The sequence below is a fragment of the Salmo salar genome, chromosome ssa01 (genome assembly GCF_905237065.1).
Source record: "Salmo salar chromosome ssa01, Ssal_v3.1, whole genome shotgun sequence".
Taxonomy (NCBI): domain Eukaryota; kingdom Metazoa; phylum Chordata; class Actinopteri; order Salmoniformes; family Salmonidae; genus Salmo; species Salmo salar.
Genome location: NC_059442.1, coordinates 138,972,525 through 138,989,604, shown reverse-complemented (window position 1 = coordinate 138,989,604; position 17,080 = coordinate 138,972,525). Strand labels below are relative to the sequence as shown.

The window sequence follows — 17,080 nt, the reverse complement described above, 5'->3', positions numbered from 1 at the left end:
TTTCTCACCTGCCCTGAGTTAGGTAATTAAGAGGGCTATTTAGTTCAGCTGGCCCGCACCCTATTGTGCGGGATTGTTTTTCTGTATGTCAACTGCGTTTGTTGACTGTGCTTGTCCATTTTTCCCTGTTGTTGGGAGACCTTTTATTTTTGTACGGGTGGTTCCATTAAAATTACCACACAGTGTTCGCTGCTTCCTGCGCTTCTTTCCGCCACACCACAGACAAGACGTTACACTTTCTCCACATTTTGTTGTGTTACAGCCTGAATTTAAAATGGATTCAATTGAGATTTGTTGGTCACTAGCCTACACACAATACCCCACAATGTCAAAGTGGAATAGTTGAAATTTTTTTAAACAAATTAATAAAAAATGAAAAGCTGGAATGTCTTGAGTCAATAAGTATTCAACCACTTTGTTATGGCAAGCCTAAATAAGTTCAGGAGTAAAAGCACGAGATGACTACCTCATCTCTGTACCACACATACAATTATCTGTAAGGTCCCTTAGTCGAGCAGTGAATTTCAAACACAGGTTCAACCACAAAGACCAAGGAGGTTTTCCAATGCCTCAGAAAGAAAGGCAACTATTGGTAGATGGATAAAAAAAGCAGACATCGAATAACCCTTTGAGCATAGTGACGTTATTAATTACACTTTTGATGGTGTATCAATAGACTCAGTCACTACAAAGATACAGGCGTCCTGGCCTCCCAAGTGCGCAGCGGTTTAAGGCGTCACTACAGACACTGGTTCATTCCCAGGCTGTGTCACAACTGGCTGTGATCGGGAGTCCCATAGGGTGGCGCACATTGGCCCAGCATCGTCCGGGTTAGGGGAGGGTTGCCGGAGAGAAAGGAAACCGCTCAGTGATTTTACCATGAGGCCAATGGTGATGTTAAAACAGTTACAGAGTTTAATGGCTGTGATAGGAGAAAACTGAGGGTAAATCGACAACATTGTAATTACTCCATAATGCTAACCTAATTGATAGAGTGAAAATAAGGAAGCTTGTACAGAATAAAAATATTCCAAAACATGCATCCTGTTTGTAACAAGGCACTAAAGTAATATTACAAAAGACTTGGCAAAGCAATTCACTTTTTGTCCTGAATACAAAGTGTTTGTCACGCCCTGACCGTAGAGAGCCTTTTTATTTCTCTATTTGGTTAGGTCAGGGTGTGATTTGGGTGGGCATTCTAGATTATGTATTTCTATGTTGGCCTGATATGGTTCCCAATCAGAGGTAGCTGTCTTTTGTTCTCTCTGATTGGGGATCATATTTAGGCAGCCTTTTCCCACTGGGGTTTTGTGGGATCTTGTTTTTGTTAGGTACTGTGTAGCCTGCAGAACTTTACATTAGTTTTTTGGGTATTTTGTTGTTTTGACGGTGTTCATTTTTAATAAAGGAAAAATGTTTGCCTACCACGCTGCACCTTGGTCTCCTTCTTACGATGAGCGTGACAGTGTTATGTTTTATTGGATTTGCCACAAACATATCTTCATATTTTCAAGCATAGTGGTGGCTGCATCATGTTATGAGTATGCTTGTAATCGTTAAGGACTAGGAGAGTTTAAGGATAAAAAAGTAACGGAATGGAGCTAAGCACAGGCAGAACACTAGAGGAACACTTGATTCAGTCTGCTTTCCACCAGACACTGGGAGATGAATTCACCTTTCAGCAAGACAATAACCTAAAACACAAGGCCAAATCTACACTGACGCTACTTACCAAGAAGACAGTTGTTTTCAATTTTTCAGTATGTGGTATTGTGTGTAGATGGGGGAGAAAAATATAAATTGAATCCATTTTGATTTCAGGTCTTAATACAACAATATGTGAAATAAGTCAAGGGGTATGAATACTTTCTGAAGGTACTGTATATAGGGAGTGGAAAAACATGGCTATATACAGGGAGTACTAGTACCGAGTCGATGTGCAGTGGTACGAGGTAATTAAGATAACTATGAACTGTACAAATACAGTAGGTAGGGGTAAAGTGACTAGGCAACATGATAGATAATAGACAGTAGCAGCAGCGGTTGTGGTGAAAGTGGCTTGGGTGGCTGGAGTCTTTGATAAATGTTGGGCCTTCCTCTGACACCGCCTGGTATAGAGGTCCTGGATGGCACGGAGCTCAGCCGCAGTGATATACTGGGCCGTACGCACTACCCTCTGTAGCGCCTTGCGGTCGGATGCCAAGCAGTTGCCATACCAAGCGGTGCAGTTGAATAACTTTGAGGATCTGAGGACCCATAACAAATCTTTTCAACCTCAAATAAAATAAAATGGTATTTGTCACATGTGCCGAATACCGTGAAATGCTTACTTGCAAGCCCTTAACTAACAATGCAAAAAATGTTTTATATTTACTAAATAAACGAAAGTTTTAAAAAAGTTACGCAATAAAATAACTATAGTGAGGCTATACACAGGGGCTACCGGTACCGAGTCAATGTGTGGGGGTACAGGTTATTCAAGGTAATACAGTGGGGGAAAAAAGTGTTTGATCCCCTGCTGATTTTGTACGTTTGCCCACTGACAAAGAAAGAATCAGTCTATAATTTTAATGGTAGGTTTATTTGAAGTGAGAGACAAAATAACAACAAAAATATCCAGAAAAACGCATGTCAGAAATGTTATAAATTGAATTGTATTTTAATGAGGGAAATAAGTATTTGACCCCCTCTCAATCAAAAAGATTTCTGGCTCCCAGGTGTCTTTTATACAGGTAACGAGCTGAGATTAGGAGCACACTCTTAAAGGGAGTGCTCCTAACCGCAGCTTGTTACCTGTAAAAAAGACACCTGTCCACAGAAGCAATCAATCAATCAGATTCCAAACACTCCACCATGGACAAGACCAAAGAGCTCTCCAAGGATGTCAGGGACAAGATTGTAGACCTACACAAGGCTGGAATGGGCTACAAGACCATCGCCAAGCAGCTTGGTGAGAAGGTGACAACATTTGGTGCGATTATTTGCAAATGGAAGAAACACAAAAGAACTGTCAATATCCCTCGGCCTGGGGCTCCATGCAAGATCTCACCTCGTGGAGTTGCAATGATCATGAGAATGGTGAGGAATCAGCCCAGAACTACACGGGAGGATCTTGTCAATGATCTCAAGGCAGCTGGGACCATAGTCACAAGAAAACAATTGGTAACACACTACGCCGTGAAGGACTGAAATCCTGCAGCGCCCGCAAGGTCCCCCTGCTCAAGAATACATATACATGCCCGTCTGATGTTTGCCAATGAACATCTGAATGACACAGAGAACAACTGGTGAAAGTGTTGTGGTCAGATGAGACCAAAATGGAGCTCTTTGACATCAACTCCACTCGGAGGAGGAGGAATGCTGCCTATGACCCCAAGAACACCATCTCCACCGTCAAACATGGAGGTGGAAACATTATGCTTTGGGGGTGTTTTTCTGCTAAGGGGACATGACAACTTCACCGCATCAAAGGGACGATGGACAGGGCCATGTACCGTCAAATCTTGGGTGAGAACCTCCTTCTCTTAGCCAGGGCATTGAAAATGGGTCGTGGATGGGTATTCCAGCATGACAATGACCCAAAACACATGGCCAAGGCAACAAAGGAGTGGCTCAAGAAGAAGCACATTAAGGTCCTGGAGTGGCCTAGCCAGTCCAGACCTTAATCCCATAGAAAATCTGTGGAGGGAGCTGTGTGGTTGGAGTCTTTGACAATTTTTAGGGCCTTCCTTTGAGGTCCTGGATGGCAGGAAGCTTGGCCCCAGTGATGTACTGGGCTGTACGCACTACCCTCTGTAGCGCCTTGCGGTCGGATGCCAAGCAGTTGTCATCCAAGGCGGTGATGCAACCAGTCAGGATGCCCTCGATGGTGCAGCTGTAGAACTTTGAGGATCTGAGGACCCATGACAAATCTTTTCAGTCTCCTGAAAATAGGCGTTTTCGTGCCTTCTTCACGAGTGCGTTACTTCATTCAGTTCAATGTGTGATTACTGTAGACTGGCATGACTTAGCTAGCTACAAAAAATTTGATCATATTACTCCAGTGCTAGCCTCCCTACACTGGCTTCCTGTTAATGCAAGGGCTGATTTCAAGGTTTTACTGCTAACCTACAAAGCATTACATGGGCTTGCTCCTACCTATCTTTCCGATTTGGTCCTGCCGTACATACCTACACGTACGTTATGGTCACAAGACGCAGGCCTCCTAATTGTCCCTAGAATTTGTAAGCAAACAGCTGGAGGCAGGGCTTTCTCCTATAGAGCTCAATTTTTATGGAATGGTCTGCCTACCCATGTGAGAGACGCAGACTCGGTCTCAACCTATAAGTCTTTATTGAAGACTCATCTCTTCAGTAGGTCCTATGATTGAGTGTAGTCTGGCCCAGGAGTGTGAAGGTGAACGGAAAGGCTGGAGCAACGAACCGCCCTTGCTGTCTCTGCCTGGCCGGTTCACCTCTTTCCACTGGGATTCTCTGCCTCTAACCCTAATACAGGGGCTGAGTCACTGGCTTACTGGTGCTCTTCCATGCCGTCCCTAGGAGGGGTGCGTCACTTGAGTGGGTTGAGTCACTGACGTGGTCTTACTGTCTGGGTTGGTGCCCCCCCTTGGGTTGTGCCGTGGCGGAGATCTTTGTGGGCTATACTCGACCTTGTCTCAGGATGGTAAGTTGGTGGTTGAAGATATCCCTCTAGTGGTGTGGGGTCTGTGCTTTGGCAAAGTGGGTGGGGTTATATCCTGCCTGTTTGGCCCTGTCCGGGGTATCATCGGATGGGGCCACAGTGTCTCCTGACCCCTCTTGTCTCAGCCTCCAGTATTTATGCTGCAGTAGTTTATGTGTCGGGGGGTTAGGGTCAGTCTGTTATATCTGGAGTATTTCTCCTGTCTTATCCGGTGTCCTGTGTGAATTTAAGTATGCTCTCTCTAATTCTCTTTCTTTCGGAGGACCTGAGCCCTAGGACCATGCCTCAGGACTACCTAGCATGATGACTCCTTGTTGTCCCCAGTCCACCTGGCCATGCTGCTGCTCCAGTTTCAACTGTTCTGCCTGCGGATATAGAACCCTGACCTTTTCACTGTGATTACTATTATTTGACCATGCTGGTCATTTATGAACATTTGAACATCTTGGCCATGTTCTGTTATAATCTCCACCCGGCACAGCCAGAAGCGGACTGGCCACCCCTCATAGCCTGGTTCCTCTCTATGTTTTGGCCTTCTCTAGGGAGTTTTTCCTAGCCACCGTGCTTCTACACCTGCATTGATTGCTGTTTGGGGTTTTAGGCTGGGTTTCTGTACAGCACTTTGATATATCAGCTGATGTAAGAAGGGCTATATAAATACATTTGATTTGAGCTACAGTAGCTAACTGGGTTTCCAAACATGTTGATGATTCTGTTGTTAAATAAAATGTCTAACTATCAGGGCACAAGGCCAGACCCAGATGCAGAGACAGGAGGCAGATGGTTGGAATCTTAGATGTTTATTGATCCTAAAAGGGGTAGGCAAGAGAATGGTCGTGGACAGGCAAAACGTCAAAACCAGTACAGAGTCCAGGAGGTACAGAGTGGCAGGCAGGCTCGAGGTCAAGGCAGGCAGGCGGGTCCAGAGTCCAGAAATAGGCTAGGGTCAAAACCGTCAGGACTAGCAAAAAGAGAATAGAAAAGGCAGGAGCACGGGAAAAACATGCTGGTTGACTTGGACATACAAGACGAACTGGCACAGAGAGACAGGAAACACAGGGATAAATACACTGGCAAAAACAAGCGACACCTGGAGGGGGTGGAGACAGTCACAAGGACAGGTGAAACAGATCAGGGAGTGACAGTACCCCCCCCCTAGAGGCACCACCTGGCGTCCTACCCGGGCGCATACTTGGCTGACCGGGGTGTTGTCGGTGAAAATCGGCAATGAGGGCCGGGTCCAGGATGTCTTTAGCAGGGACCCAGCACCTCCCCTCCGGGCCATAACCCTCCCAGTCAACCAGGTACTGGAAACCCCTGCCCCATGGTCGAACCCTCAGGAGGCGTCTCACCGTATACGATGACCCAAGGGGGAGGGATGGGCCTAGAAACAAAAGACAAAGGACTGTGAGACACGGGCTTAATCCTAGACGCATGGAAGGTAGGGTGAATACGGAGGGTACGGGGTAACACAAGACGGACAGCAGTGGAACTAAGGACTCTAGAGATGGGAAAAGGACCAATGAAACGGGGGGACAGTTTGCGTTACTCCACCTGAAGGGGCAGGTCCCGAGTGGAAAGCCATACCCTCTGCCCAATGCGGTGGTGGGGAGCTGGGGTCCGATGACGGTCCGCTTGTCGACGATACCTGGAGTTGGTCTTGAGAATTGCCGCCCGAGCTCTTCTCCAGGTACGTTGACAGCGGCAGACAAACATCTGGGCCGAGGGTACGCTGACCTCCTGCTCTTGTTCCGGGAAGAGTGGAGGTTGATACCCCAAAGAGCACTCAAAAGGAGAGAGTCCTGTGGCCGAACAGGGAAGAGCGTTCCGGACATATTCCATCCAGACCAGTTGTCGACTCCAGGTAGTGGGGTTGGTTGAGACCAGGCATCTCAGGGTGGTTTCGAGGTCCTGGTTGGCTCGCTCCGACTGGCCGTTGGATTGGGAATGAAATCCGGAGGACAGGCTGGCCGACGACCAAATAAGGGTACAGAATGCCTTCCAGAACTGAGGACCCCGGTCAGGGACCATGTCCATCGGCAGTCCATGGATCCGGAAGACGTGCTGCACCATAAGCTGGGCTGTCTCCTTGGCAGAGGGTAGTTTGGGGAGAGGGATGAAGTGAGCGGCCTTAGAGAATCGATCCCCTACCGTCAGAATGACAGTGTTGCCATCAGACGGAGGGAGCCCAGTGACAAAGTCCAGAGAGATATGGGACCAGGTAGTGGCTGAAGGAGGCCAGAAGGAGCTTGCCGTGAAGTCTTGTTCTGAGCACACACTCTGTGCACGCGGTGACAAAGGCAGAGACATCAGAAACCATTGTGGTCCACCAGAAACGTTGTCAGATGAAGGCTGGGTACGACGGGAACCTGGATGACAGGTCAGCCTTGAGGAATGAGCCCATTCCAGGACCCGAGACCGGACTGAGTTAGGAACAAATAACCGTTTAGCCGGGCCCCCTTCAGGTTCAGGCTGGGAACGTTGGGCCTTGCGAACCAAGGTTTCAATACCCCAATCCAGGGACGAATGGTTTCGGAGACCGAGGGTGTGGCAGAGGAACTGTATATGCGGGAGAGGGCATCCGGCTTCACATTTTTGGACCCTGGGTGGTAGGAAATGGTGAAGTTGAATCTGGTGAACAACAAAGCCCACCGGGCCTGCCTGGAGTTAAGGCGCTTGGCTGTACGGAGAAATTCTAAAGTTTTATGGTCCGTCCAGACCATGAAGGGCTTGTTCTGCTCCTTCTAGCCAATGCCTCCACTCCTCCAGTGCCAACTTGACAGTCAGAGTTCTCTGTTGTCAATGTCATAGTTCCTCTCTGCCGGACTGAGACGATGAGACAGGAATGCACAAGGATGGAGCTTCTGGTCCTGTGCAGATCGCTGGGACAGGATGGCCCCCACTCCAACATCAGAAGCATCAACTTCTACCACAAATTGACGGGATGGATCCGGATGGGTGCTGTGGTGAACCGATGTTTCAGGTCCACGAAGGCTTTGTCAACCGCTGGAGACCATGTGAACGGTACTTTGGGAGAGGTGAGTGCCGAGAGGGGGGCCGCCAGAGTGCTGTAGTCCCGAATGAAAACGGCGGTAGAAATGAGCGAACCCCAGGAAATGTTGCAACTGCACCCTGGACGTAGGCTGAGGCCACCCCACCATCGCTTTCACTTTTTCCTGATCCATTTGGACATTTCCATCTGCGATGACATATCCCAGAAAGGAGATTGTTGAGCGGTGAAACTCACATTTCTCGGCCTTCAGAAACAATTGGTTCTCCAGGAGACATTGAAGGACTTCTCTGACATGCAAAACATGATCTTGGGCAGCCTGGGAAAAAAAACAGGATGTCGTCCAGGTAAACGAACACGAAACGGTTCTGCATGTTCCGGAGCACATTGTTTACCAGAGCCTGAAAAACAGCGGGGGCGTTGGTGAGTCCAAACGGCATGACCTGGTACTCATAATGTCCACTGGCTGTATTAAAGGCTGTCTTCCACTCATCTACTTTGCGTATCCGAACCAAGTGGTAGGCATTCCGAAGGTAGAGTTTGGAAAAAATGGTGACTCCCTGGAGAGGTTCGAAGGCCGAGGTGAGGAGTGGTAGGGGATAACGATTCTTGATCATTATATCATTAAGACCCCTGTAGTCAATGCGCAGGGTCTTGTACTTCTTCTCCATGAAGAAAAACCATGCGCTGGCAGGAAACGTAGACGGACGGATGCCTCCAGTAGCCAGAGATTCCTCAACTTACTCCTCCATGGCCTTGGTCTCTGGGCCGGATAGAGAATATAGACGACAACGAGGTGGTGTGGTGCCTGGGAGGAGATCAATGGCACAATCATAAGGACAGTGCGGAGGAAGAGAAGTGGGCCGTGCCTTACTGAAAACCTCCAGGAGGTCATGGTACTCACTGGTGATGGCAGAGACATCCGTGGCTTTTCTCACGTCCTGAGGGGAACGTCTCAAGGACAGCTGTGTGCCGTTTTAAGGCAATGAGAATGACAAAACGGACTCCAACCCTGGATGGAGCCCGTGGTCCAGTCAATAACCGGATTGTGTTTCTGGAGCCAAGAAAATCCCAAAACCACAGGAACATGGGATGAGGAGGAGCTGTATAGTCTCACTTTGGTTTCCTGATACCCATATATGAACGGGCACAGTGCTATGGGTGACTCTTCCAATAGAACGGCCATCCAGTGCCCTTGCATTCATGGGGACAGAGAGAGGTTGAGTGGGAATACCCAATTCAGAAACCATGGTAGCCTCCATAAAACGTTGATCAGCCCCAGAGTTAATGAGCACTCGGAGAGACTTAGATTGGTCTCCCCACAGCAAAAGCACAAACAAAGGTGTGTGGGTGATGGGAATTAAGGAATTCCCAGTCTGGCTAACCAGAGTACTTGTACCGACCAGAGACAGGGGTTTCCTAATAGGGCAGTTAGCTATATAATGTCCTGCCTCACCACAGTACAGACAACAGTTAGAACTCAACCTTCGTGAGCGTTCCCTAACCGATAACTGAGCTCTTCCCAGTTGCATTGGCTCAGGAGTATCCAACTCACCCGTCGTAGATGATTCAAGAGGGGGCTCAGGTGGCGTCGGATCCTCTCAGAAAAACTGCCTTTGGAAACTTCTGGATTCCTTCGAAGGTGAGCCAGCCCTAGCGAATGAACGAGTGTGCCTGGGGCAAGACTTCTTCTCACGCCAGCGTTCCCTTAGATGTCCATCAATTCTAATGGTGAGAGCGATGAGGGAGTCGAGGTCCACCGGTAATTCCCGAGCAGCTAGCTCATCTTTAACCACCTCAGATAGTCCGTGAAGAAAGGTATCGAAAGAGATTCCGGGTTCCAGGCACTCTTGCCGGCCAACGTACAAAAATCAACCACGTAGTCTGCCACACTACGGGAGTTTTGACGTAATTCAAGAAGCTTACTGGCCGCCTCCTTTCCGGATACCGGAGAATAGAATACCTTCCTCACCTTTGCCATGAATTCCTCCAGATGACAACAAAGGGTGGATTGTTGCTCCCAAACAGCAGTGGCCCAGGAGAGCGCCCTTACCGACATTAGCGTAATAATATACGCTATCTTCAATCGGTCCGAAGGGAATGAAGATAGCTGTAGCTCAAAAATAAGAGAGCACTGAGAAAGAAAACCCTGACAGGCACCAAAATTCCCAGAATATCTCTCCGGAGGAGGTAAGCGGGGTTCTCGGGGAACCAGTGTAGGCTGTACCAACTCACCACTAAAAGGAAAACAATTTACCGGGAGATTGGGGTTTCTCAGGGATGGAATAAACAAAACATACAGTCAATAATACAGTACAAAAAAGAAAACAAAGGGTATATATACAGTGAGTGCAAATGAGGTAAGATAAGGGAGTTAAGGCCATAAATAGGCCATGGTGGCGAAGTAATTATAATATAGCAATTAAACACTGGAATGATAGATGTGCAGAAGATGAATGTGCAAGTAGAGATACTGGAGTGCAAAGGAGCAAGATAAATAAAATAAATACAGTATGGGGATGAGGTAGATAGATGGGCTGTTAACAGATGGGCTAAGTACAGGTGCAGTGATCTATGAGCTGCTCTGACAGCTGGTGCTTAAAGCTAGTGAGGGAGATATGAGTCTCCAGCTTCAGTGATTTTTGCAGTTCGTTCCAGTCATTGGCAGCAGAGAACTGGAAGGAAAGGCAACCAAAGGAGGAATTGGCTTTGGGGTGACCAGTGAGATATACCTGCTGGAGCGCGTGCTATGAGTGGGTGCTGCTATGGTGACCAGTGAGCTGAGATAAGGCGGGGCTTTACCTAGCAAAGACTTGTAGATAACCTGTAGCCAATGGGTTTGGCGACGAGTATGAAGCGAGGGCAAACCAACGAGAGCGTACAAGTTGCAGTGGTGGGTAGTGTATGGGGCTTTGGTGACAAAACGGATGGCACTGTGATAGACTGCATCCAATTTGTTGAGTAGTATTGGAGGCTATTTTATAGATGACGTCGCCGAAGTCGAGGATCGGTAGGATGGTCAGTTTTACGAGGGTATGTTTGGCAGCATGAGTGAAGGATGCTTTGTTGCAATATAGGAAGCCGATTCTAGATTTAATTTTGGATTGGAGATGCTTAATGTGAGTCTGGAAGGAGAGTTTACAGTCTAACCAGACACCTAGGTATTTGTAGTTGTCCACGTATTCTAAGTCAGAGCCGTCCAGAGTAGTGGTGCTGGACGGGCAGGCAGGTGCGGGCAGTGATCGATTGAATAGCATGCATTTAGTTTTACTTGCATTTAAGAGCAGTTGGAGGCCACGGAAGGAGAGTTGTATGGCATTGAAGCTCATCTGGAGGTTAGTTAACACAGTGTCCAAAGAGGGGCCAGAAGTATACAGAATGGTGTCGTCTGCGTAGAGGTAGATCAGAGAATCACCAGCAGCAAGAGCGACATCATTGATGTATACAGAGAAAAGAGTCGGCCCGAGAATTGAACCCTGTGGCACCCCCATAGAGACTGCCAGAGGTCCGGACAACAGGCCCTCCAATTTGGGATTCGAAATGGTCAGTAATCTGTTTGTTAACTTGGCTTTCAAAGACTTTAGAAAGACAGGGTAGGATAGATATAGGTCTGTAGTAGTTTGGGTCTAGAGTGTCACCCCTTTGACGAGGGGGATGACCGCAGCAGCTTTCCAATCTTTGGGAATCTCAGATGATACGAAAGAGAGGTTGAAAAGTCTTGTAATAGGGGTTGCAACAATTTCATCAGCTCATTTTAGAAAGAGAGGGTCCAGATTGTCTAGCCCGGCTGATTTGTAGGGATCCAGATTTTGCAGCTCTTTCAGAACATCAGCTATCTGGATTTGGGTGAAGGAGAAATTACATTTACATTTAAGTCATTTAGCAGACGCTCTTATCCAGAGCGACTTACATTCACCTTATGATATCCAGTGGAACAACCACTTTACAATAGTGCATCTAAATCTTTTAAGAGGGGGGGGTTAGAAGGATTACTTTATCCTATCCTAGGTATTCCTTAAAGAGGTGGGGTTTCAGGTGTCTCCGGAAGGTGGTGATTGACTCCGCTGTCCTGGCGTCGTGAGGGAGCTTGTTCCACCATTGGGGTGCCAGAGCAGCGAACAGTTTTGACTGGGCTGAGCGGGAACTGTGCTTCCTCAGAGGTAGGGAGGCGAGCAGGCCAGAGGTGGATGAACGCAGTGCCCTTGTTTGGGTGTAGGGCCTGATCAGAGCCTGAAGGTACGGAGGTGCCGTTCCCCTCACAGCTCCGTAGGCAAGCACCATGGTCTTGTAGCGGATGCGAGCTTCAACAGGAAGCCAGTGGAGAGAGCGGAGGAGCGGGGTGACGTGAGAGAACTTGGGAAGGTTGAACACCAGACGGGCTGCGGCGTTCTGGATGAGTTGTAGGGGTTTAATGGCACAGGCAGGGAGCCCAGCCAACAGCGAGTTGCAGTACTCCAGACGGGAGATGACAAGTGCCTGGATTAGGACCTGCGCCGCTTCCTGTGTGAGGCAGGGTCGTACTCTGCGAATGTTGTAGAGCATGAACCTACAGGATCGGGTCACCGCCTTGATGTTAGTAGCGAACGACAGGGTGTTGTCCAGGGTCACGCCAAGGTTCTTAGCACTCTGGGAGGAGGACACAATGGAGTTGTCAACCGTGATGGCGAGATCATGGAACGGGCAGTCCTTCCCCGGGAGGAAGAGCAGCTCCGTCTTGCCGAGGTTCAGCTTGAGGTGGTGATCCGTCATCCACACTGATATGTCAGCCAGACATGCAGAGATGCGATTCGCCACCTGGTTATCAGAAGGGGGAAAAGAGAAGATTAATTGTGTGTCGTCTGCATAGCAATGATAGGAGAGACCATGTGAGGATATGACAGAGCCAAGTGACTTGGTGTATAACGAGAATAGGAGAGGGCCTAGAACAGAGCCCTGGGGGACACCAGTGGTGAGAGCACGTGGTGCGGAGACAGATTCTCGCCACGCCACCTGGTAGGAGCGACCTGTCAGGTAGGACGCAATCCAAGCGTGGGCCGCGCTGGAGATGCCCAACTCGGAGAGGGTGGAGAGGAGGATCTGATGGTTCACCGTATCAAAGGCAGCAGATAGGTCTAGGAGGATGAGAGCAGAGGAGAGAGAGTTAGCTTTAGCAGTGCGGAGAACCTCCGTGACACAGAGAAGAGCAGTCTCAGTTGAATGACCAGTCTTGAAACCTGACTGATTTGGATCAAGAAGGTCATTCTGAGAGAGATAGCAGGAGAGCTGGCCAAGGACGGCACGTTCAAGAGTTTTGGAGAGAAAAGAAAGAAGGGATACTGGTCTGTAGTTGTTGACTTCGGAGGGATCGAGTGTAGGTTTTTTGAGAAGGGGTGCAACTCTCGCTCTCTTGAAGACGGAAGGGACGTAGCCAGCGGTCAAGGATGAGTTGATGAGCGAGGTGAGGTAAGGGAGAAGGTCTCCGGAAATGGTCTGGAGAAGAGAGGAGGGGTCAAGCGGCCAGGTTGTTGGGCGGCCGGCCGTCACAAGACGCGAGATTTCATCTGGAGAGAGAGGGGAGAAAGAGGTCAAAGCACAGGGTAGGGCAGTGTGAGTAGGACCAGCGGTGTCGTTTGACTTAGCAAACGAGGATCGGATGTCGTCAACCTTCTTTTCAAAATGGTTGACGAAGTCATCCGCAGAGAGGGAGGAGGGGGGAGGGGGAGGAGGATTCAGGAGGGAGGAGAAGGTGGCAAAGAGCTTCCTAGGGTTAGAGGCAGATGCTTGGAATTTAGAGTGGTAGAAAGTGGCTTTAGCAGCAGAGACAGAAGAGGAAAATGTAGAGAGGAGTGAGTGAAAGGACGCCAGGTCCGCAGGGAGGCGAGTTTTCCTCCATTTCCGCTCGGCTGCCCGGAGCCCTGTTCTGTGGGCTCGCAATGAGTCGTCGAGCCACGGAATGGTGGGGGCTTTGGCGGGTTGCTGTGGAGGGTGCCAGGCAGTTGACCGGGGTAGGGGTAGCCAGGTGGAAAGCATGGCCAGCCATAGAGAAATGCTTATTGAAATTCTCAATTATAGTGGATTTTTTCAAATTTCTGTTTGAAAAAGCTAGCCTTAGCTTTCCTAATTGCCTGTGTATATTTGTTCCTAACTTCCCTGAAAAGTTGCATATCACGGGGGCTATTCGATGCTAATGCAGAATGCCACAGGATGTTTTTGTGCTGGTCAAGGGCAGACAGGTCTGGAGTTAATCAAGGACTATATCTATTCCTAGTTAAATTTTTTTGGAATGGGGCATGCTTATTTAAGATGGTGAGGAAGGCATTTTTAAAGAATAACCAGGCATCCTCTACTGATGGGATGAGGTCAATGTCATTCCAGGATACCCCGGCCAGGTCGATTAGAAAGGTCTGCTCACAGAAGTGTTTTAGGGAGCATTTGACAGTGATGAGGGGTGGTCGTTTGGTCGTTTTATGACAGTGATGAGGGGTGGTCGTTTTATAACCTATATTAAACTAGGCAAGTCAGTTAAGAACAAATTCTTATTTACAATGACAGTCTAACCCAGCCAAACCCTAACCTAGACGACGCTGGGCCAATTGTGCGGCGCCCTATGGGACTCCCAATCACGGCCGGTTGTGATACAGCCTGGAATCAAACCAGGGTCTGTAGTGACGCCTTTAGTACTGAGATGCAATGCCTTAGACTGCTGCACCACTCGGGAGAGACTCCATATCAAAAAACAAAAGAACAGATAGATACTTCACTTTTTTACCATTCACCACAAAATTCATCCGACAAGCTTCAATCACTCCAGGAATATTTTTCATCTCTTCAAAATTGACTTCCCACGAGACGTCAGATATAACCCCCTTGATGGGTAGCCTGACACACACGACACTTCAAACTTGTCAAATCGGTTAAGACACAATGCACGTTCCTTCTGATCCGCAAAAGCACAAAAAATCTAAACAAGCCCACCTCTCGTGATCCTCACAGCCTTCACTTTACCCAGCACTCTCTCCACCAGTTTAGATAACTCAAATGGTTTCTTTAAGATTGGTACTCTGCTCAGCTGCTCGTCATTAAGAAACCGTACTCGATACAAAGGACCATTCTCATCACTGTCCACTACTTTGCTTCGTTTTCTATTATTTTGGATAATACTCCAATTCTCCTTGATTCTACAGCCATTGTATTCAGAATCCACTTCATCATCCGATTCCGCCATCTTTCCATCGGCTTTAGGGTTTATGATCGACAGTAATGTTATGCTGTCCCGCTCGTGGTGTATGTAGCACTTCTAGTCACCTGTCCCCAGGTAACTGACTGCCAAGGCCTTTTGAGATCATTTAATGTTGGATCATTGATTTACACTTCCAAATTTGAAATCATTGACGTCACGTCACATGTGAGTCTTAGGCCGATTACTCTCGTCTGAATTGAACTAGCATGCCAATCGCTCTGGGATGGATTATTCTGCCTTGCAAATGAAGTTTGTGCGTCACTTCCTTATTGTATTTCACAAAATTTCAGCGCGGTATGATTTCTTTTCATGTGGAAAGGAAAGGCTAGAACCAGCCCGTGTATATTTCGTAAAGTTCTGTTGTAGCTGAAGTAATTATATCTGCTGTTAATTTCAAAATGAGTGAAGACCCTGACTCTCCTCCCGAAAGGGAAATGAAGGTAGGCAAACTATTGTAGCTACGTAGCTAGCAAGTTAACTAGCTTGTATCATTAGCTTGCTAGCTAGCGTATTTGCGCAGCAGGTAGTTTGTCTGCCTGTCAACCAGCTAGTGTTTTTGCTAGTTAGTTAGCTCGCTAGATAGCGATCTGGGGATAACCTTCCAACTGAAGTACGTTATTGTCTGTTTCTTGCTGCCCAATTCCCATAATGTTACTAGCTAGTAGCTATCCTATATTTTAGTCAAAGATGGCTAGCTAAGCCAGACTCAACTAACTAACAACAAAGTCATGAACATCAAACAACTCAACGATGTATGGATTAACAACCGTGTATAGCTAGCTAGCTGTATACATTTGGGTGTCTAACACTGACTTTCTTCAACAGTAACTAGCTATGTCATCTAATTAGCTACCTACAAGCTAGCTGGTTAGTTACATCAATTTACGAATGCTGTTGTGCTCTACGTAAATTAATCTTGTTTTTGCTATTAGTAGCATTTATTCTAGTAGGCATTCATTCAGCTGCTAGCTATCCCAACGTAATTTATTTCCAAATCCACCTCGTCCTGTCAACAATATATTGTTGTTAACATAGTCAAAATGGGCTTTACAGATCTTAACCCTTGTTGTCTTAAGGGTAAAAAATGACCGCCACTATGTTTAACAGCAGAGAAAACCCCCTAAATTATATTTTTTCAACTTTTCCTAGAGTGACCCCAACATTAGAAAAAGTGAAACATCTCCTTTGTTCATATTTCCATGAAAGCTGTACACCACCAGGGTAGGGCTGGGTGATATGGCCAAAATATTATATGACGGTATTAAAAAAAGAAAAAAGAATGGTATGACGGTATTTTTAGTTTTTGAATAATACAAGTTCTACATTTGCTTTATGAGTAGTGAGTGATCCTAGTGTGGCGGCAACACATACATTCTAAGTGATTTCAATGAGTCTCGCTCCATTCTGATTGTTTTATACTGTTCAATTCAACTTCAACCAAAACAAATTTCTGCATTTCCTGCACTCTATTGCAGTGGTGGAAAAAGTACCCAATTGTCATACTTGAGTAAAAGTAAAGATATGTTAATAGAAAATTACTCAAGTAAAAGTGAATGTCACCCAGTAAAATACTACTTGAGTAAAAGTCTAAAAGTATTTGGTTTTATATATGCTTAAGTATCAAAAGTAAATGTAATTGATAAAATGTACTTGAGTATCAGAAGTAAAAATTTAAATCATTTCAAATTCCTTATATTCAGCAATATATATTCACCCCCCTTTTTTCTCCCCAATTTCGTGGTATCCAATTGGTTGTAGTTACAGTCTTGTCTCATCGCTGCAACTCCAGTACGGACTCGGGAGAGGCGAAGGTCGAGAGCCATGCGTCCTCCGAAACACAACCCAACCTAGCCGCACTGCTTCTTGACACAATGCACATCCAACCCGGAAGCCAGTCGCACCCATGTGTCGGAGGAAACACGCGTACACCTGGCGACCTGGTCAGCGAGCACTGCGCCCGGCCCGCCACAGGAGTCGCGAGTGCGCGATGAGACAAGGATATCCCTGCCGGCCAAACCCTCCCTAACCCGGATGACGCCTGGCCAATTGTGCGTCGCCCTATAGGCCTCCCGGCTGCGGCAGAGCCTGGGCTCGAACCCAGAATCTCTGGTGGCACAGCCTTAGACCACTGCGCCACCCGGGAGGCTGGCACCATTGTCTTGTTTTTTTTA

General features: G+C 47.4%; 1 protein-coding gene across 4 annotated transcripts in view; it reads left to right on the top strand.

Moving 5' to 3' along the window:
• Positions 1 to 15,146: 15,146 nt before the first annotated feature.
• nup214 (nucleoporin 214) overlaps positions 15,147 to 17,080 on the top strand; it is a 76,854-nt gene continuing 74,920 nt past the window's right edge. For all 4 annotated transcript variants that reach the window (XM_014133089.2, XM_014133105.2, XM_014133096.2 and 1 more), the window contains exon 1: positions 15,147 to 15,349. In XM_014133089.2, coding sequence (XP_013988564.1) covers positions 15,308 to 15,349 — 42 coding nt within the window. In that variant the 5' untranslated portion in view covers positions 15,147 to 15,307. The remainder of the gene's footprint in view (positions 15,350 to 17,080) is intronic.